Below are 22739 nucleotides of genomic sequence, written 5' to 3'. Positions count from 1 at the left end.
AGGAAGATATAACAATTGTAAATAAGTTTGCACCATATAAAACAGCTTAAAATATTATTAAAAAAGAATTGAGTAAATTATAGTGAGACAGGCAAATCCAATGCATAGTTGAAGGTATCAATATTACTTCTCAAGTGTTGAGAGGTCAGGCAATCAAAATTAGTAAAAATACAGAAGATTTGAGTTATTCACTTATAATTATGATAACATAAAGCTATACAGAATTTTATTCCTAATAATTAGAGGGCTTTCACATTCTCTAGAAAACATAGATTAAAAAAAAATCACCATGCAACCATGCAGGCAGACACAACAAAATTCAATAATTAATTCTTACCAAGCACAGCTGAAAGAAAAAAGAGATAATAAAAAAAAGCTAAATATAACAACAACAAACCAAGGATTATGATTAATCCAATTCTGTGAAACCAAGTTAAAATAAATGAAGTTCCCCCAGATGCAAAGACTGAAATTAGGAGTTGAAGAGATAAACAACAACACACATTTTATAACTTAAAAAACCAATGAAGTCACTTGGGAGAAATTCAGGAGATGATTCAGATGATGATTATATTATTGATGGTACTGATATTTATGATACAGAAAGGTGGGTGTTGCTATTGATGGTTACACAATGAAGACAATCTTATTGAATCCATGCTGTATTTACTCTATACTTAAACTCTTAAAATGCTTTACATTTAGGATGAGTCAGATACTACATGCTCCATATCTCCATATCTTAGATATTTGATAAAATGGTGCAGCATTTGAAAACAAAGCTCTCCCCTTTGGTGTCATATCTATATTTATAATACTATATGAGAAACACAAAAACAAATATTTAGATAAGCTATTAATGTTTGTCACTAACCCCTGGAGGGCCACAATCACATTCCTCTTCTGGTTCCAGAATTCCATTCCCACAAACTGACGTTTTTCTTCCGGTGATCATTTCTGAAATTGTTTGATTCTGAAGACATTCAAATTCAGGCTGTGAAACTATGCCTTTAAATTCATCCACGCTGCAAGTGCTAAAAAACTTTACACCATGGGAACGTCTAAAATTAAATTATATTCATCAGATAAACGGAATACAATTATTTTCAAAGTAACACTCTTCAGTATAGTACTATTAATTCTGTACAACTTTAGTACAGAAAAGCCAGAAGGAGGGGAGAGTGTTTCATTTTTAATATGCCATAAATAAAAGCAATGAGTTTATTTCTACTGTAATTTCATATAATAGACATCTAGCAAGTAGAAGAAGTTTAGGTGAAATGAGTTAGAATATATTAAAACACAACAGTGCTTGGCATACAAAAAGCTCTATTTAAGTGTGTCTTATTATTTTCATTATTATTGTCAAATCATAATTATAATAATTATTATAAGAAGCACTAATTATCATTAAGAATATGAAATATACTAGGAAATTTATATGGAAAACTGAAAGAATAAATGATAGTGATTGTTTTAATGAAAAATCAGGAATATTTGTTCTTTGGTAACAAAATTAACCAATTAAAATGTCTCAACATTAAGTATATAAAATTTATTACCCTTAGATTTTTTGTTTTTAAATTTCTATGCCTCTAAGTGTACTGTTCAATGAATTTTTGTTTCAGTTTGTAACAATCTCAAACTTAGAGGAATAATACAAATATAGTCCAAGGAATAAATTTTGTTTCCTGAACCAGTTAATAGCAAGTTTCCAAAGGTTGTTTTGATAACACTAAATATTTTATTGTATAATTCTTATATAGAAATGAATTTTCCTAAAACAAATATTATATAACTAGGAAATAATGACACATTACTAACACCTAATTCTCAGATTTCATTCAGAATTCCCCTTCATCACAATATTGCCACTTTATCATAAAAGGATATGAGGTCTGACAATTAAGTTTGAGAACTCATCCTAGAAAAAGTGCTACATACCTCATTGCTGAATAGCACTATGGTCACCTTCGAAGTACTCCCCTTGGGAAGCTATGCACTGATGCCAGCACCTAGTCCACCCTTAAAAGCAATTTTGGAACTCTCTTTCTGCAATGGCCATCAGAGCTATCATTGTATTACCCTTGATGTCCTGAATGTCATGAAAATGTCTTCCTTTCAACATTTCCTTTATGTTTGGGTAAAGAAAGAAGTCATTGGGGGCCAGATCAGGTGAATAAGGAGAGTGTTCCCATACAGTTATTTGTTTACCAGCTAAAAACTCCCTCATAGACAGTGTCGTGTGAGTTGGTGCATTGTCGTGATACAAGAGCCATGAATTGTTGGCAAAAAGCTCAAGTCATTTAAGTTTTTCATGCAGCCTTTTCAGCACTTCCAAATAGTCAAGTTGGTTAACTGTTTTTCCAGTTGGTTACAAGTTCATAATGAATAATCTCTCTGATATCAAAAATGGTTAGCAACATTGTTTTCACTCTTGATTTGGACTGATGGAACTTTTTTGGTTATAGAGAATTGGCTGACTTCCACTGTGCAATTTAATGCTTTGTTTCATGGTCCTATTGGTACACCCATATTTCATCACCAGGGATAACATGGCCCAAAATATCCTCTTCCCTCTGTAAAACATCTTGGCAAACTTTGACTCTCCTTTGCTTTTGTTCATTGGTTAGTTCCTTCGGGACCATTTTTTGCACACACCTTTCTCATGCCAAGATTTTCATTTAAGAATTTTTTGTTTCTCTTTCGATGTTTACTTGGTCTGCTATGCTTTTCACAGTCAGCCAATGATTTTGACACACAATTCAACAAATTTTGTGCAACGTTTTCATCAATTCTGCTCGTTACTAACTGCCCTGATCTCTCTTCATCAGTGACTCATTCTCTCCTCTCAGAAAAACATTTAATCCATTTGTACACTGCCATTTTCTTCATGGTCTTATCCCCATATACTTGGACTAACATGTCCCTGATTTCACTTCCATGCTCGCCAAGTTTAACAAGAAATTTAATGTTTGTTCATTGCTCTAATTCAAGTTCAGACATTCTCATGATGGCACACAAAAACATGCAACAACAATAATGAATGGCACTCAGCAAGACACGCCACATGTCCACACAAACACAGCTGTGAGACACTGATATACCAAAGTTATGAAACCTTACTGTGCTGTTTGTACAATGCTGCCAATGAAAGCGCACGGTGGCAAGTTTGCAAACTTAACTGTCAGACCTCAAACAGCTCAGAATCAACCATTGCATTTAGTTCTCATGTCTCCTTAGTTTAGTTACTTATGTTTTTTGTTGGATTTCATGACCTCAAAAGTTTTATGATTACAGGCTGATTATTTGGTTAAATGTCCCTCAATTTTGGTTTGTGAAATGTTTCCTCATAATTAGAATGAGGTTATACATTTTGCTTGGCAACATCATCACAAGAGTGTTGCTGAGTTTATTTCACTTCCTTGTAACTATTGGCACATAATTTCAATTTGTTATATTACTAATAAAAGTCAGTCTGATCAGCTGATTAAAGGTATATCTGCCAGTGTTCACTCTAAAACTACTTTTTTCCTTATCAGTTAATAATTATTTGGAGAGAAATATTTTGGTTTTACATAAATATTCCATTTCTATCTTTCCAATTTATTCACTCATGTATTTATATGAATTTGGAATTATATTTTCCTATTATAATAAATGGGTTATAATATATCACTATCATTATTATTATTGACATTCAAATTGTCACATATTTGGTTATAGCCCTGGTTCTTGTGTCCCTTTGACAATTAGCCATCATTCTTCGAACACCATCTTATGTTCTGACACAAGATGTTCCAGGCTCATTTATATTTTCTCTGCCTTAGCCCTGGAATCAATTATTTCTCCAAGGTGACTCAGCTCCTTTTAGTGGAAAATAGTATTTTAAAAATATTATCTGGGCGTTATGTGTTCTCATTGTTATTAGATTTTTAAAGAACAGAGGCCAAAGCCAAACCAGCATCTTAAGAAATGGTCAGTCCCTTTGCTCACACCTGCAATTTGCAATATCCCCACCAATTTTGGCTCCTGTAATGGCATGAGCTAACTGATATTTCAGTCTCAGTGGGGATAACTTTGTGGCGAGTAAATTAGTGAACGATTTTTGAGCTCCGAGGTCTGTAAGATTTTTAGAGGTCTCGTGTTCCTTCTACACAGCTACTTACTGCATGCAGGTATTATTTTGTCAATGTATTGGCCCCACCTGCTGGTATCTTTGGTGCATTCCAGTTTTAGAAATGTAGAATATGCTTTTGCTCTTTTTTTTTGTATTCCAATTTTTACTCTCTATTTTGTTAGTGAATTGGGGAAGACTAAAATACCATGCTGACATTTTACCATTTGACTTCTATCCTCTCTCTTATTCTTCAAAAAAAATTTTTATTAAATTTATTGGAGTGATATTGGTTAGTAAAATTATATAGGTTTCAAGTGTACAATTCTATAACATATCATCTATATATCCCATTGTGTGTTATCTACCCAAAGTCAATTCTCTTTCCATTTCCCTTATTCTTAAAACACAGTCCACCCTAGCTAAGACTCCATCCTGTCTTCGTTGTTATCCCAATATTTTCTTCCTTCCTGTTCCCACTCTTCCATGTCACTGCTTTTTCCTCAATTAACCTGTAAATATGAGAAGTATGCAAAGCTACAACTTAAGGCACCCCTATTCACTCTTTTTAACTTTTTTCTAAATGAGCTGTTCATGATTGTAATTCTCATCAATATGCTGATAGCTCACACATTCTAGATACATTGTCCTCTGAGAGCCTACCCTACAAGGTGAGACAACTAAGTTCACGAACTCATTCTAGAAAAAGTGCTATAATACCTCATTGTTGAATATCACTACAGTCACCTTTGAAGTACTCCCCTTGGGAAGCTATGCACTGATGCCAGTGCCTAGTCCACCCTTCAAAGCAATTTTGGAACTCTTTTTCTAGAATGGCCATTAGAGATGTTGTCATATTATTCTTGATGTCCTGAATGTCATACAAATGTCTTCCTTTCAATATTTCCTTTATCTTCAGGTAAAGAAAGAAGTCATTGGGGGCCAGATAAGGTGAGTAGGGAGGGTGTTCCAATACAGTTATTTGTTTACTGGCTAAAAATTCCCTCACAGACAGTGCCATGAGAGCTGGTGCATTGTGATTCAAGAGCCATGAATTGGCAAAATGTTCAGGTCATCTAACTTTTTCACTCAGCTTTTTTCCAAATAGTAAAGTTGTTTAAATGTTTGTCCAGTTGGTACAAATTCATAATGAATAATCCCTCTGTTATTAAAAAAAAAGGTTAGCAACAGCGTTGCAACAAGTCCACGAACTTGTCAGACCATGTGTGCATCTGTAACTGTGCACTTAATAACAGATGATGACTTAGACCCCCAATGTAACATAAACATTTCCTCAAGATTTACCCCCATTTTTCTCCTTTCTTAAATTATTTGCCTGTTTCAATATCTGTTAATGTTATTTAAAAAATAAGTTATGATATCCAAAAACCTACAAATAATTCTTGACATTTCCCTTTCTCAATTTTAATAAACTTCTGTAATTATTCTGAGATTCATCTCCCAAATGTTGCTATATTGTTGATCCCTCTGATATCATTTACATTTATTTTAAGATAATTCTATTATCCATACTGCATAAATGAATTTAAAATGTGTTTTGTTACATTGATAATAAAATCCCAAATCTTGCATCATGATTACATGATCAGGCTCTATCTTACATATCCCATGTTACCTCCTGGACTTCCCCTGATTCATTGTTCTTTAGCCTTATTGTATTTTACTTTCTTTCCCTTATGCTTTATATATTCTTTCTTATAATCCCAGCTGTTTCTTCCCTCTTTTCATTTTTAACCCCCATTCCAAACTCCTTATTCCACCAATCTGTTGAGCTTCTCAAGCTTCTTGTGATCCAAGTATCACTCATTTGCTTACCAACAAAAGTTTTCAACAAGTTCTTTACTAGACCAGATTCATTCCTTCTCTTTCAAGTCCCACATAATTATTTTTTTAGAAACTTTCTTAGACCATTTTGTTAGAATGTTTCCTCTCTGCATGTATTCCCTATTTATTTCCTTCTTGGCAACTATCATAAGCTGTTTATATTTTGTTTATTCTTATGACCACTTTTAAATTCTCTGTCCCTGAAAACTAATATAAGATATTTAAGACTTATATATCTTGTTAACCATTGGTAAGAAAACACAATCCCATGACAGAGTAAATGCTTATTACATATTTTTAGAATGAACAAATGAGTCTCACCACACACTGCAGTAAACCCCAAAAAGTCATTATCAACATCCACTTTCTCTGTATACTACAACATTAAATATAAAACTACTAATAACATTTTTTACAATGTCAAATACTCATTTTCTTTAATAAGCACCAAATAAACACATATGTATTTAATAAAAATAGTCTTATTCAAATTATATTGTAAAATATTATACATCAGGGACTATTACAAACATTTCCCAAGATAAAATATAGATTTGATAAAAATAACACCTTACATTGCTTGAGGATTCATAATGCATGTAGTTCCTGGACAATAACAATTATAGATGTCATCATATGTTAATCCAAGATTAATTCCAAGCAACTGTGCCAGAACAACTGAAAATGCCTCTAAAGTTATCCTCTTTGGATACTAAACACAAAAGAAAAAAAATTGCTGCCTAAGTTATTCCTTCACTTCTTTGATCTTTTCAATAACTTGTGGGCATGTTACCTAAATGCAAATACAAAGTTAAGAAACGAGTACACCAAAGTTCATTATCTTCTTAGAAACAAGGAAAACAAAAAATGATTAAATTTTATGTTTTTTGAGAAACAGTATTTTTAATCCAAATGGCACTGATCTGTAACAAAATAAAATTAATGCTATTATGTCTTTATTATGTTACTAATTTAAATTCTAATAAACCTAAAATTTTTTTTGAGAAGAATAAGCATTGTTTCAGTAACCATATAATTTTGCAGGGAAAACTTGGAAAAAATACACAAACTCTTAAGAGTTGAATTGAAAGTTTTTATTTCAGAAGTATTTTTAGGAGAAAAAGTCAAATTAATTTTTTTCTAAAGGCAAGTAGCATTTCTTTTATCTTAAATTAAGCAATAAAGAAAATGTTATAATTAAGAGAGCAGTAAACACAAGATGTATAAGGCTGCTCTGGTAGTGTAACACAGCATAATGTTTTACAGCAAACTTATTTTTATAAGTAGAAAGAGTACATCCTCTAAAATAATAAAAAGTATAATACAGTAAATACAGAAACCAATAACATGGGTGTTTATTTTTATTATCATGATTTATGTACTGTATTGCTATACTTCATGCGACTGACAGTGCAGTAGGTTTGTTTATATCAGCATCACCACAAACACATGAGTAATGTCTTGTGCTGTGATATTACAATGCATACAACCTTACTAGATTATGGTAATTTTTCAACTCCATTATAATCTTATGGGACCGCCATCATATAGGCAGTCATTAGCTGACCTCAATGACATATTGTGGTGCATGACTGTATTCACTACATTTGAGACCAAAATTCAATACCTTACTACATTCAGGTTATCAATAAGGTAGAAGAAAATGATAAACTGCCAGATACACAAAACTTATCAAGACTTAATCATGAAGAAACATAAAAGATGAACAGATCAATTACTATTGGGTCATCAGAAAAGTCATGATGCATGTTTGCAACATATGGCACTAGTTCATTTTGGAAGTACTAGAGTCATTCACATCTATGTTATTGCTATGTCATTTGACAGCTGACAGTTCTAGCTTCATTCTAAAAAAAAAGTGACTGATTTGGTTGAGTTTTGGAGATTTTGCAACAAGTTGAAGATGGAAGACCAAACTGTGCATTTTTACCATATTTTACTGTTTTACTTCCATAAAGGGAAGAAGGTGCATCAAGCTTGTGAAAAGTTGCATAAAGTTTATGGTGACAATGCTCTACAAGGACGTCAGTGCCAACGGTGGTTCACGAAATTCTGTGCTGGTGATTTTGATCTCAATGATGCTTCTCGTTCAGAACCACCCCCCGAGGTTGATGATAACAAAATAAAGCCATTGCTCAAGTCAAACCCACATTACATGACATGAGAGATTGCTAAAACATTGAACATCCATCATTCAAGTGTTCACGACCTCCTGAAGAAGCTGGGATACATAAGCAAGCTCAATATTTGGGTTCTGCATCAACTCAAAGAAGTTCATTTGATGGCGCGTATAAACATCTGCAATACGCTCATTAAACATGAGAAAAACGATCCTTTTTTGAAGCAACTGATAACTGGTGATGAGAAGTGGATTGTTTACAACAATGTGGTGTGCAAACCATCTTGGTCCCAAAGTGATGATTTGCCTCAAACGACATCGAAAGCAGACATTCATCAGAGGAAGGTTATTCTCTCAGTGTGGTGGGATTTTAAAGGTGTAGTGTTTTTCAAGCTCCTACCAAGGAACCAAACAATCAATTTGAATGTGTACTGTCGGCAGTTGAACAGTTTGAATGAACACATCATCCAGAAACGTTCAGAGCTTGTTAATTGTAAAGGAATTGTGTTCCATCTCAACAATGCGAGATCACACACAAGTTGGATCACCCGTCAAAAATTACTGGAGCTTGGATGGGATGTGTTGCCACACCTACCATACTTACCTGACCTTGCACCATCAGACTTCCACTTGTCAGGCTCTCTTCACAACTCCTTGCGTGGTATAATGTTCAATTCAGATGAGGCTGTAAGTGAGCACCTTGTTCAGTTTTTCACAAATAAAGACAGGTTCTTCTATGAACGAGGAGTTATGAAGCTCACTGAAAGATGGCAAAAGGTTATCCAACAAAATGGGCAATGTGTCATTGATTGATCTTTGTTCTTTATATAAATAAATGACGTTTGAAAAACATAGACAAAATACGTCATGACTTTTCCGACAACCCAATAGTAAGGAGATTAAAGTAGTAATTAAAAACCTCCCAACAACAAATAAAGCACAGGACCCAATGGTTTTACTGGTAAATTCTACCAAACATTTAATGAGGATTTAATACCAATCTTCCTCAAACTCTTCCACAACATTGAAGGACAAACACTCACAAACTCATTCTATGAAGTCAGCATTACCCTGATACCAAAACACTCAACATGAAAAAAATTACAAACCAACATCCTTAATGAATATTGATACAAAAATCCTCAACCAAATACTAGCACACCAAATTCAATAGCACATTAAAAGGATTATACACCATGACCAAGTGGGATTTTTTTCCTGGAATTCAAGGATTATGTAACATACAAAAATCTATCAATGTTATATACCATTTTAACAGAATGAAAGGCAAAATTCACATGATTATCTCAGTTAATGAAGAAAATACATTTCACAAGATTCAACACAATTTTTGTGAAAAACAACACTCAACAAAATGGAAATATGAGAAAACTACCTCAACATAATAAATGACGTGTATGAAAAGCTCACAACTAACATGATACTCAATGGTGAAATCTTGACTGTTTTTCCTCTAAGATCAAGAATAAGACAGGATGTTCTCTCTCACCATATCCATTTAAAATACTATTGGAAGACCTAACCACAGCAATTAAGCAATAAAATAAATAAAAGACTTCTATCTTGGAAAGGAAGAATAAAAATTATCTTTGTTCACAGTTGACATGATCCTAGATACAGAAAACACAAAACAGTCCACATAAAAGAAACTCTTAGAACTAATAAATGAATTGCAGGATATAAAATTAACACAATTGATTGTATTTCTATATACTTACAATGAAAAACCTGAAATTTAGAAAATACTTCCATTTAAAATATCATGAAAAAGAGTGAAATACTTAGGAATAAACTTAAAGAAGGAGGTAAAAGACTTGTATATTGAACACTGCAAAATATTGCTGAAACAAATTACAGAAGACATAAATAAATGGAAAGGAAGTCCATATCCATGAATTGGAAGACATAATATTGTTTAGATGTCATGAATACCAAAAGCGATCTGAAGATTCAATGCAATATCTATAACAATATAAACAGCATTTGTTGATAAAAATATTTTTAAAATCTCCAAATCCACATGGAATCTCAATGAACACTGAATAATCCTAACACTTTCAAAAAAGAAGAACAAACTTGAAAGACTCACATTTACTGATTTCAAAACATAGTACAAAGTTAAAAGAATCAAAACGGTGGGGCTAGCCTAAACACAAGCCGATAGATAATCGGAGTACAATAGAGAGCCTAGAAATTAGCCCTCACATATATGGTCAAATGATCTATGACAAGGGTTACCAAGACCACAAAATGGGGAAAAGATCTTTTCAACAAAAATACTCAATAGAGAAAAAGATAAGCCTCTTCAATAAATGGTGATGAGACAACTGGATACCCACACGGAAAAAAATAAAGTTTGATCCTTATATTACACCATACACAAAAATTAACTCAAAATGGATTAACGATCTAAATATAAGACCCAGAACTGTAAAACTCATACAAGAAAACATAGAGGATAATTTGATGACATTGAGTTTGACAATGATTTCTTGGATATAATGTCAAAAACACGGGCAACAAAAGCAAAAAAAAAGACGAATGGGATTACACCAATAAATTTTTTTGCTTCAAAGGACACAGTTAACAGAGTATAAAAGCAACATACAGAATGGGAGAAAATGTTGGCAAATCATATATCTGATAAAGGGTTAATATTTATAATATAGAGAGCTCCTACCACTTAACAACAAGAAATAAAATAGCTCAATTAAAAAAGGGACTAAGTATAAAATTTTTAGCTATTTTAATTCTTTTTAAAATTTTATTTTTATATTAGTTTCAGGTGTATAAAATAGCATAATGATTAGACATTTACACCCCTCACAAAGTGATAACCTCCCCCAAGTCTACTACTGCTCTGACATCATATATAGCTGTTACAATACCAGTGGCTCTATTCCCTATGCTGTACTTTACATCCTGTGACCATAACCATATATATAATAAATATATAATATATAATATATAATATATAATATATAATATATATAATTATAGTTGACATTCAACATTATTCTACTTCAGCTTCAGGAGTACAGTGCAGTGGTCAGGCATCTACACAGTCTATGACGTGATCCCCTGATAAGTCCAATACCCATCTGGCATCTTACATGATCTTTACATTATTGATTATATTCCCCATACTGTATTTCAATCCCGGTGACTATTTTGTGACTTCCAATTTGTACTTTCTAATCCCGTCACCTTTTTCCCTTCCCCCAAACCCCCTCCCATTTTGCAACCACCATTTTTTTCTCTGAGTATCTCTGAGTCTGTTTCTGTTTTGTTTGCTTGTTTATTCTGTTCTTCAGACTCCACATATAAATGAGATCATATGGTATTTGTCTTTGTCTGACTTATTTCACTTAGCATAATATTCTCCAGGTCCATCCATGTTGTTGCAAATTTTATACTTAATATTTTCTCATCTAAAAAACATTGCATAAATATTAGTTTTTGTTATTATTATATATTTTGTAACCTAAAGTAAACATCACAAAATATATTTGGTCTCTTTTTCCCTTTTCAATTTTGTTCTTCTGTATAAATTATAATTTCTGCTAGCTTATACTTATTTCATCTTAGTTTTTTCCTTATTTTTCCCTCCAATGTTTACAACGTTTAAAAGAAAGATGTGTTTATATATTAAGCAAGGTGGAAACCTGGAATACAAAAATGTTAAAATGGACAATTTAATAAAGATGATAATAATGAGAAAGAAAGGGGGAGCTAAGGATTTGAATAGACATTTCTTCAGAGGTAATATATAAAAAGTCAAAAAGCATATGAAAAGATGCACAATATCACAAATAATTACAGAAACACAAATCAAAACCACAGCAAGATATCACCTCATACCAATTAGGATGATTGCTATTTTTAAAAAAAAAACCAGAAAACAACAAGTGTTGATCATATTTTGATGAATATAATGTGAACTGTTGGTGGGATTATAATATGGTGTAAGCAATATGAAAATCAGTATGATGGTACCTCAAAATATTAAAAACAAAACTGCCATATGATTAAGCTAACCCAGTTCTGGGTACATAACCAAAATAATTGACATTGGTATCTCAAGGAGATATCTGCATTCCCATGTTTATTGTAGCATTATTCACAATAGCCAAGGTATGGAAACAACCTAAGTGTCCATTGACAGATGAATAGATAAGGAAAATATATGTATATACATACATGCATGCATACATGAACACATGGAATATATTCAGCCATAAAAATAACGAAAAAAATCATGGATGTACATGGATGGTACTACGCTAAGTGAAACAAGCTAGACAGAGAAAGACAAATATTGGGTCATCTCCCTTATATGTCGAATCTAAATATGTCATACTCATAGTAGCAGAGAATAGAATGGTGGTTGCCAGCAGTTAGAAGGGTTGAGAAATGGAGTCATGCTGCTCAAAGGCTACAAAATTTTAGTCATGTAAGATGAAAGCTCTGGAGATCTGTTTCACAACTATGTAAATAAGCTTACTACTGCACTGTACTCTTAAACATAGTTAAGATAGTGTATTTTATATGTATTTTACCATAATAAAAATCCTTTAAAAATTATGACATTTCAGTTTCAAAATCTATAAAAATGCATTTGTTAGAAATCTGTCAAGAGTATGGTAAATACACTATATGTACTTTCATTCCTGGAAGTGGATATTGACTTTCAAAATGTTATATAGCTACTAAAGAGATGGGAATAAAATGCATACCAGAGCAATTCCTGCAGCATGCTTTGGATCACATGTCGTTCCATGATAGGTTGCTCCCACATAATTAGAATAGTTCCTATAACTAAATAACAAAATTTTTCTGTGGATAAATGTATTTTAAATTATTAATAACTTAATGACCTTTTATGAATTGGATTCCTCAATAAAGCTATGTTTACTTTAAAACATGAATATTACATATGTCTGATACTGTCAATCATTTTTTATTTGCATAATCTCTCAATTCTACAAAGTTAGGGTCTAAAGGCTACTTTAACATTATTTGACACACCGCCCTGAACCCGGAGACTACTCTTTCCGAAAAAATTGATCAACACTGTTGTTACCACTGGATCTATATAATTGTAAAGATAGCTTACTGCCATGATTTGCACATAGTGAACCCTTAAAGTATGTAAAAATGTTGGATGGAGGACGAGTAGAGAAAGAGGCACAATATGCAGTAGGCTCACATAAAAGAAAATAATAATAATAATAAGAGAGAGCGAGAGATAGGATGTACAAAGTGTCCTCACTCATTTTAGTTCTTAATGTTGCTCCTGAATCCCAAAATCTGACCTTAGATTCCACCAGGAACACAAGAGATTTATCAGTGTATTCCATATTGTTTAAGACTTCAGAACTGTGTTTTTGGCTTCTTTCATCTAAAATAATCAAATTACTAAAACAAAAATCTATATAAAGACTCTCAAACAATATAGTGCAAGTAATTAAATAGCTACACCTTTATTTATTTTTTTAACCGTTCAAGACAGTATTTAATGAAGTGTTTAAATAATTCCACAGGCATTCAGGGAGAAGGAAGTACCTTTGATAAACATATTTCACAGTTGCAATAATCATGTTCTACTCATTTATTCACAAGCAAGGTTTGCAAATTTGGTTTGCTTCATGTACTCTTTAAATTCTGATTTTGTTGTTGTTGTTGTTGTTTTCCTCTAGAAAAATGGCAACTAGGCTGCCAGTGAAAGTCAGTGTTGTGCTCATACGGTGTGATGAAGCCATCTGCTCATTACCTGTATTTTTAGGTTTTCACAAGAAGCCCACCACAAGTCCTGACAGTTTTAAAAATTTAGTTTCAGCATTTTTAAAGATAGAGGAGCTTGTCATTATGTTATTAGTTTATTTCTCTGAATTCAAGTTTCGTTTTAAAAGGCTTAATTAAGAAAACTGATGTTGGCTCAGCTAGTTTGATTTATCAACTCATGTTCTCCAAAGAGTCTTATATTCTCTGTGGTACAAATGCTACAGGCGTGCTCCCTAGGTTTATTAAGTTCTTATACTTGTTAAATTAAAATAGACCTATCATCTCTAGCATGTTTGAGAAACCATTAAAGTAAAATATTGAAAAATAGATTATGTTTCTTTGGCTTTTGTCCTCCTCAGGGGTATATCTCATTCCAGACCCCTAGCAACTATGTATTCTTTTCTTCTCTACCCCTAGTAAGTCTTGCATTAATATAAAAAAATATGGAACCCTTCCTGAATTTCATATTACCGTTGTGCAGGGGCCATGCTAATCTTCTCTGTATCATTCTAATTTTAGTATACGTGCTGCCGAAGCGAGCACTAAATAGCTACACCTTCAGTCAATGTAGAAAAACCAGACTGTAACCACATTACTGTTTTAATGTTTTGTATTGTAACCAGCTTTATATGCAATTATTGCATTTTGTTAACTTATTTTTATTTTATTTAATGTCAAAATTATGGTTTTAATTAGTTACACCTCTGAGAAAATCATTAAAACCATGGGGCCCCATGTTTCTCCCTAGACTTTCTATATTTTCTAGTTCATTGCATTTCCATAGGTAAATAGACTACTCTGAGAATAATGGCCTACCATGATTTAGCATCTTACCTTGTTACCTGATTTTTATATTTTGTGCTTTGTCGACACAATACTCATATACTCCTTTTTTGAGGTGTCTTGTCATTATACATAATAAATTTGTACATAATTTTGATAGCTAACATATCAAATAATTTGATAAACCCTATATCATTGCAAATAAGGTACTTACATTAATAATAATGCCATATCATGGGACCTTTGAAACAAAAACTTTTCTTTCCATGACACAAAATTTTGTAGTACTTCATTAGCATCCCCGTTAGATGGAATCTTATTTTGATCTGACCAGAGCTCCAAAGATGTTAAATTAACAGTCAATTTAAGCTGGGAAAACATCTGTAAACAGAAGATACATGACATACAATTTAGGTAATTATAAATATAAATTATATCTCTATACATAATGCTAATAGAGTCAATTTACTGTTATTTGGAGATGAAATCCATTGGTGGGTGAAACTGGTTGATAGGACTATACTTTTTATAAAAATGTAAATGCTATTTATATAAACAATGTTATTGTATTCATAGGAATGTTTATTATTTAAATGTGAAACACAAATACTTACAGTATTGATAAGGCTAAAGATATGGACAACATTTTCAGTTGCAACTGCCACTTCAGAGCCCATATAATCAAACTGAAAGACAAATTCAGTTTCTTAATCACTAGCAAAAATTACTACTACATTTTAAATGGATAAAAAATGTTACAGTAATGCAGTGCTCAAATGAAAGGACAAAAGTAAAATTTAGATGTATCAAATGATTAATAAACCTAGGGCCTTTTTGTATTAATCAATAATATTAAAATGATATGGTTGTGATTATCTTCTTCTTTACACATATAGAAATTGAGGGTCAAAAGTTAAGTTCCCAAGATTGCATAAATACTAAAGGTAAGAACCGGGAATCAAGTCTCTAACTAACTAAGCTACTAAGTATTTTTGGTATAAACACAGAGCTCTGAGTAATAATAGTGAACAATTTCAAAAATATGTCCTCATTTAAAGGAACAAAAATCATCAGATTTTTTCTGAAATCTAATTGCGTGTGCATACATGTTTCTAAGTATTTGCAAAAAGTGTAAAAAGTGGAAGCTTGGGATCTTCAATAGTCTCCTGTAAGTCTGCAGAAGACTACTGACAGAAAATAAAATGTAATGGATAGAGTTCTCTGTTATAGACAAGAGAAGCTATCCTCCTAGCTCTTTAGAGACTGTTTGTGCTTTGGAATTTTTCTGTATGTAACATTTCCCAAGAAACTATATGTACGTTTACAAAATGCAGTGTGTGTGACATGAATAACCAACTTGACAAATGATACACCAAAAGGGTAGAGCCCTGTCAAAGCAAATACCATAGGTTCAGTTCTTGCATAGCAGTTTATTTGCTATAGCCACAGCCATTCCTCCTAGCCAGTTACCCTGGAGTTCAGTCCCACCCTCTGACACACCAAGAGCAACCAAGGATCAACTACAACAGAAGAGCACACACAACCCACACAAGGGAAACACCTGGAGCACCCAGCTCAGGTGACCAGGAGAACTGCACCACTGGGTCTCACAGGACATCAACTACATAAGGCCACTCTCCCAAGAGCAAGAAACTGCTCTACCTAAAACATAGAAACACATGCAGGGAGTCAGCCAATATGAAAAGACAAAGAAACAAGTCCCAAAAGAAAGAACAGGACAAAACTCCAGGAAAGGAACTAAACGAAATGAAGACATGCAATATACCACATGCAGAGTTCAAAACACTTGTTATAAGGATGCTCAATGAACTAAGGGGAACAATAGATGAACTCAGTGAAAACTTCAATAAAGAGAAAGGGAGCATAAAAATGAAAATAGAAAACAAAAAAGAACCAATCAGAAATGAAGAATAAAATAACTGAAATAAAGAATACATTGGAGGAATCAACAGTAGATTATGTGAAACGGAGGATCAAATCAATCATCTGGAAGATAAGGTAGCAGAAAACAGCCGATGAGAACAGCAAAAAGGAAAAAGAATTTTTAAAAATGAGGATAGTTAAAGGGACCTCAGGGACAATATCAAGCATACCAATATTCCCATCATAGGGGCACCAGAGGGAGAAGAGACAGAGAGCAAGGAATTAAAAAGCTTTTTGAAGAAATAGTGATGGGAAATTTTCCTAACCTGGTGAAGGAAATAGACATTCAAGTCCAGGAAGAGCAGAGTCCCAAACAAGATGAACTCAGTGAGGCCCACACCAAGACACATCATTAATAAAATGCCAAAGGTTAAAGAGAAAGAAAGAATCTTAAAACCAACAAGATAAAAGCAGTGAGTTACCTACAGTGGAGCTCCCATAAGACTGTCAGCTGATTTTCAACAGAAACATTGCAAGTCAGAAGGAATTTACACAAAATATTCAAAGTGATGAAAAGTGAGGACCTACAACCAAAATTACTCTATCCAGCAACACTATCATTTAGAATAGAAGAACAGATAAAGAACTTCACAAACAAGAAAAAGCCAAAAGAGCTCATCACCACTGAACCAGTATTACAACAAATGTTAAAAGGTCTTCTTTCAGAAGAAAATAAAAAATAAAAAATATGAATTAAAAAATATAGAAAATTTCTCACTGACAAAGGCACACTTAGTAAAAGCAGTGTTTCAACCAATGATAAAGCTAGTACAAAAGTTAAAAGGCAAAAGTAGGTAGATCATGTATAATTACAACAATACATTAAGGAATACACACAAACACATATGCACAAAAGTAAAAAATAATGATGAAAACATAAACATGGAGGGGGTGAGCAAAACTGTAGTAATTTAAGATGTATTCAAACTTAAGTGACAATCAAAATAGACTGCTAAAAACATAGCTTGCTATAAGAAAGCACAAGGTAACCACAAACCGAAAATCTACAAGAGATATACAGAAAACAAAGAGAAAGGAATCCAAACACAACACTATAGAAAGTCATCAACATACAAGAGAAGTGAGCAACAGAATAACAGAAGAACAAGAACTACAAAAACAAATATTATGCTAAGTGAATAAGTCAGATGGAGAAAGGTAAATACCATATGATCTCACTTATATGTAGAATCTAAAGAACTGAATAAATAGCAAACTAAACAGAAATAGTCTCAGAGATACAGAGGAAAAACTTATGGTTACTAGTTGGGAGGGGGACGGGAATGAGGGAGAAGGTGAGAGGATTAGAAAGCACAAATTGGTAGTCACAATATTGCCACAGGGATATGAAAAACAGTTTGGAGAATATAATCAATAACGTTGTAAAGATTTTGTAGGGTGTCAGATGGGCACTTGTCTTACTAGGGAGACCACTTCATGGACGGTGTAGATGCCTGACCACTGAGCTGTACACCTAAAGCAGAAGCTGAATAACATTGAATGTTAACTATAACTATATATATATATATATATATATATATTCATTCACGGGATATGGAGTACAGCATAGGGAATAGAATCAATGGAATTATAACAGCTATATATGATGTCAGAAGGGTAATATATTGGGGGAAAGGGGTTATCACTTTGTTAGGGGTGTAATATTTAACTATTACATTGTTTTGTACACCTGAAACTAAAAATAAAATAAAATAGAAATTAAATTAGAAAAAAAGAACTACAAAAATAATCAAGAGGCAATTAGTAAAATGGCAATAACAACTAATCTATCAATAATTACTTTAAATGTAAGAGGACTAAATGGTCCAACCAAAAGAAATAGTGTGGCTGAATGAAAAAACAAAACAAAACAAAGCAAAAAGACAGACCCATACATATGCTGCCTACAAGACACCCACTTCAGATCAAAGGTAAACACAGACTGAAAATAAAGGGATGGAAAAAGACATTTCATTCAAATGGAAGTGAAAAAATAGCTGGGTAACAAAATACTTTTATCAGATAAAATAGACTTTAAAACAAGGGCTGTAACAAGAGACAAAAAGGGACATTTCATAATGATAAAGGGATCAATCCAACAAAAGGGCATAAATCTTATAAACATCCACACACCCAATGAAGGGGCATCTAAATATATAAAGCAAATATTGATGGACATAAAGAGAGAGATTGGTAATAATATAGTCATAATAAGTGATTTTACCACCCCATTGACATCAATTCATAGGTCATCTAAAATGAAATCAACAAGGAAACAGTGTCCTTAAGTGACACATTAGACTAGGTGGACTCAATTAGTATATTTAGGCCATTTCACCCAAAAGCAGCAGAATATCCATTTTTCTCACCTGCACATGGAATATTTTTCCAGGATAGACCACAAAATAGGTCTCATTAAATTTAAGAAGACTGAAATCATATCAAGCATCTTCTCTCATCACAATGATATGAAACTAGAAATAATTAGAAAAAGAAAACTAAAATACACACAAACAAGTGCTACTAAACAATGAATGGGTTAACAAAGAGATCAAGGAAGAAATCAAACAACACCTTGAGACAAATGAAAATGAAAACACAATGACCCAATACTTATGGAACACAGCCAAATCAGTTCTAATAGGTAAATTTACAGCAATACAGGCCTACCTCTAGGAACAAGAAAAATCTCAAACAATCTAACCTTACATCTAAATGAACTAGAAAATGAACAACAAAGTCCAAAGTGAGTAGAAGGAAGGAAATAATAAAGATTACAGTGAAAATAAAGTATAGTCTAAAAAACAATACAAAAGATCAATGAAACCAAGGGCTGATTCTTTGAAAAGATAAGCAAAACCGATAGACCTTTGAGCCAGACTCATCAAGAAAAAAGAGAGGGCTAAAATAAATAAAATAAAAAATGAAAGTGGAAAAGTGATAGCCAACAGCAGAGAAATACAAAAGATTATAAGGAAATACTATGAATAATTATATGCCAACAAATTGGACAACCTAGAAGAAATGGGTAAAATTCTAGAAACATAAATTTTCCAAGCCTGATTCAGTAAGAAACAGAAAACCTGAACTGATAACTACTAACGAAATCAAATCGGTAATCAAAAACTATCAACAAATAAAAGCCCTGAACCAGATGACTTCACAGATGAATTTCCCCAACATTCAAAGAAGAATTAATACCTATTCTTCTCAAACTATTTCAAAATATTGAAGAGGAGCGAAGTATCTAAAATGCATTTTACAAGGTCAGCATTACCCTGATACCAAAACCAAACACATTACTAAAATAAAATAAAATTAAGGGCAATATCCCCAATTAACATAGCTGTAAAATCCCTTTACAAAATAATAGTAAAATGAATTCAGCAATTTATTAAAAAGATCATATACTGTGATCAAGTGGAATTTTTCTCTGGGATACAAGGCTGGTTCAATAAATGTAAATCAATTAACATGATATACCACATAAACATGATGAAGGCTAAAAATCATATGATCATATCAATAGATGCAGAAAAAGCATTTGACAGAACTGAACATCTATTTATGATAAAAACTCAGAAAACTGGGGATAGAAGGAACATACCTCAATATAATAAAGGCCATCTATGACAAACCCACAGCTAACATTATACTCAATGGTGAAAGCTGAAAGCTTTTTCTTTAAGATCAGGAAATAGGCAGGGAAGTCTACTTTCACCACTTTTATTCAACATTGTATTGGAAGTCCTAGCCACAGACAGGAAAGAGATATAAAAGGCATCTAAATTGGAAAGGAAGAAATAAATTGTCATTATTTGCTGATGACATGATACTACTATAAAGAACCTTAAAAAAACCACCAAAAAAAATTAGAGCTAATAAATGAATTCTGTAAAGTACCAGGATATAAAATTAATATTCAGAAATTGGTTGCATTTTTATTAACCAATAACAAACTAACAAAGAGAAGTTAAGAAAACAATCCCATTAACAATTGCATTACAAAAAATAGAATACGTAAGAATAAACTTAACCAAGGAGGTAAGAGACCTGTACTCACAGAACTGTAAGACATTGAAGAAAGACTCTGAGGAAGATACAAATAAATAGAAGGATATACCATGGTCATGGATAGGAAGAATTAATATCATTAAAATGTCCATACTATCCAAAGCAATCTACAGATTCAACACAATCCCTATGAAAATACCAATGGCATTTTTCATAGAACTAGACTAATCCTAAAATGTATGTGGAACCACAAAGGACCTCAAATAGCCACAGCAATCTTGAGAAAGAAGAACAAAGTTGGAAGTGTCATACAACCATATATCAAGCTATACTACAAGTCTACTGTAATCAAAACAGTACAGGGCCAGCTGAGTGGCGCGATGGTTAAGAACTGGCTTGGGACACCAGAGGGCCCCGGTTCGGATCCCACATATGAGGGCCAGTGACACTGCCCTCCACAGCTAAGATGCTGAACAACAGCTCAACCTGGAGCTGGGCTGCTGTGAGTCACCAGCGATGGCGTAGGCTGCAGCCCCTGTGGTAGTGGGTTGCCATGGGCTGCCGTGTGTAGCCAGCAGCCAGCGTGAGTGGACATCCAGAAGCTGGCAACTGATCTGCCTCGCCCGGGAAGAATGCAATGGGCCAGTGAAGTAACGTCCTCCACAACTAGACTGAAGAACAAAAGGACAGTAACTTGTCTGTTCCCCTTCCCCCAATTCCCCAGCACTCTTCCCATCTCCCCAATTCCCCAATTAAAAACAAAAACAAAAAACAGTACAGTACTGGCATAAAAGCAGACACATAGATCAATGGAACAGAAGAGCAAACCCAGAAATAAACCCACACCTATATGGTCAATTAATCTGAAAGGAACCAAGGATATACAATGGAGTAAAGATAACATCTTAAATAAACGGCGTTGAGAACTCTGGACAGATACATGAGTGAAACTGGACCACTTTCATACATTATATATAAGAATAAACTCAAAATGAATTAAATATTTAAATGTAAGACCTGAAACCATAAAACTCCTAGAAGAGAAGATAGGCCACAAATTATTTGAACACTCTTAATAATATTTCTTTGGCTATGTCTCCTCAGGAAGGGAAACAAAAGAAAAAAATACACAAATGTGACTATATCAAATTAAAGAGATTTTACACAGCAAAAGGAACCATCAATAAAATGAAAAGACAACCTACTTAATGGGAAAAGATATTCACCAATGGTACATCCAATAAAATTAATATCCAAAATATATAAGAAACTCATACAACTTAACACCAAAACAACAAACAATCTGATTAAAAAATGGACGTAGGACCTGAATACACATTTCTCCAAAGAGGACACACAGATGGCCCATAGACATATGAAAAGATGCTCAATGTCACTAATCACCAGGAAAATGCAAATTAAAACCACAATGAGATATCACCTCACACCTGTCAGGTCAACTATCATCAATAAATCAACAAACAAGTGTTGGCAAGAATGCAGAGAAAAGGGAACCCTCATGCACTGTTGATGAAATTGTAAATTGGTGCAGCCACTATGAAAAACAGTATGGAGTTTCCTCAAAAAATTAAAAATAGGACTACGTTATGACCCAGCAACTTCACTCCTGGGTATGATAAATGAAATAGCTTGTTTTAAAATGGAAATCAACTTGAGAAAGAATTTCACCACAATTTGGGGTGGATTCAGAAATATCTGCAGCTAGTTATAATCCAATAGATTATAGTGTAGTAGAAGCCTTCCATACATGCAGAGTTATATTATACATTGTTACTAGGATTCCATACTGATTTAGAAATCAATACCATAAATACTGTTCCCCCTGTTTCAATGTAGAGGCAATTGACATTTCTTTATGTCTTGCTATATGGAGACACATATTTTGAACAGAGTAAAATACATATGTATTGCAAAGAAAGGAAGTTTCTTTTTCTTATTCCCTTTGAATTTAATTGCAAAACAACGATATGTTGAAATATATCAATGATGCATACCAAAGCTTTATCCATAATGATTTGTATTTTCAGAGTTCTTTTCAATAGCACAACATCTGAATTTTTCTGTGAAACA

At 33.1% G+C, this 22739-nt stretch overlaps 1 protein-coding gene across 1 annotated transcript in view; it reads right to left on the bottom strand.

Annotated features, from left to right (window-relative positions):
- The window catches only part of LOC109377915 (disintegrin and metalloproteinase domain-containing protein 18-like), a gene marked incomplete at its 3' end in the record, with an annotated part of 62894 nt that overhangs the window by 15144 nt on the left and 25011 nt on the right, over positions 1 to 22739 (bottom strand). The window contains exons 7-12 of the mRNA XM_019634391.1: positions 22664 to 22729; positions 15305 to 15376; positions 14905 to 15071; positions 12860 to 12941; positions 6538 to 6674; positions 875 to 1061 (exon numbers count right to left, since the gene is read on the bottom strand). Coding sequence (XP_019489936.1) covers positions 875 to 1061; positions 6538 to 6674; positions 12860 to 12941; positions 14905 to 15071; positions 15305 to 15376; positions 22664 to 22729 — 711 coding nt within the window. The remainder of the gene's footprint in view (positions 1 to 874; positions 1062 to 6537; positions 6675 to 12859; positions 12942 to 14904; positions 15072 to 15304; positions 15377 to 22663; positions 22730 to 22739) is intronic.

The sequence above is a fragment of the Hipposideros armiger genome, unplaced genomic scaffold, assembly GCF_001890085.2.
Source record: "Hipposideros armiger isolate ML-2016 unplaced genomic scaffold, ASM189008v1 scaffold_1622, whole genome shotgun sequence".
NCBI classification, from domain to species: Eukaryota; Metazoa; Chordata; class Mammalia; order Chiroptera; family Hipposideridae; genus Hipposideros; species Hipposideros armiger.
The sequence above is the reverse complement of the archived record's forward strand: the minus strand, read 5'-3'. Positions and strand labels throughout refer to the sequence as shown.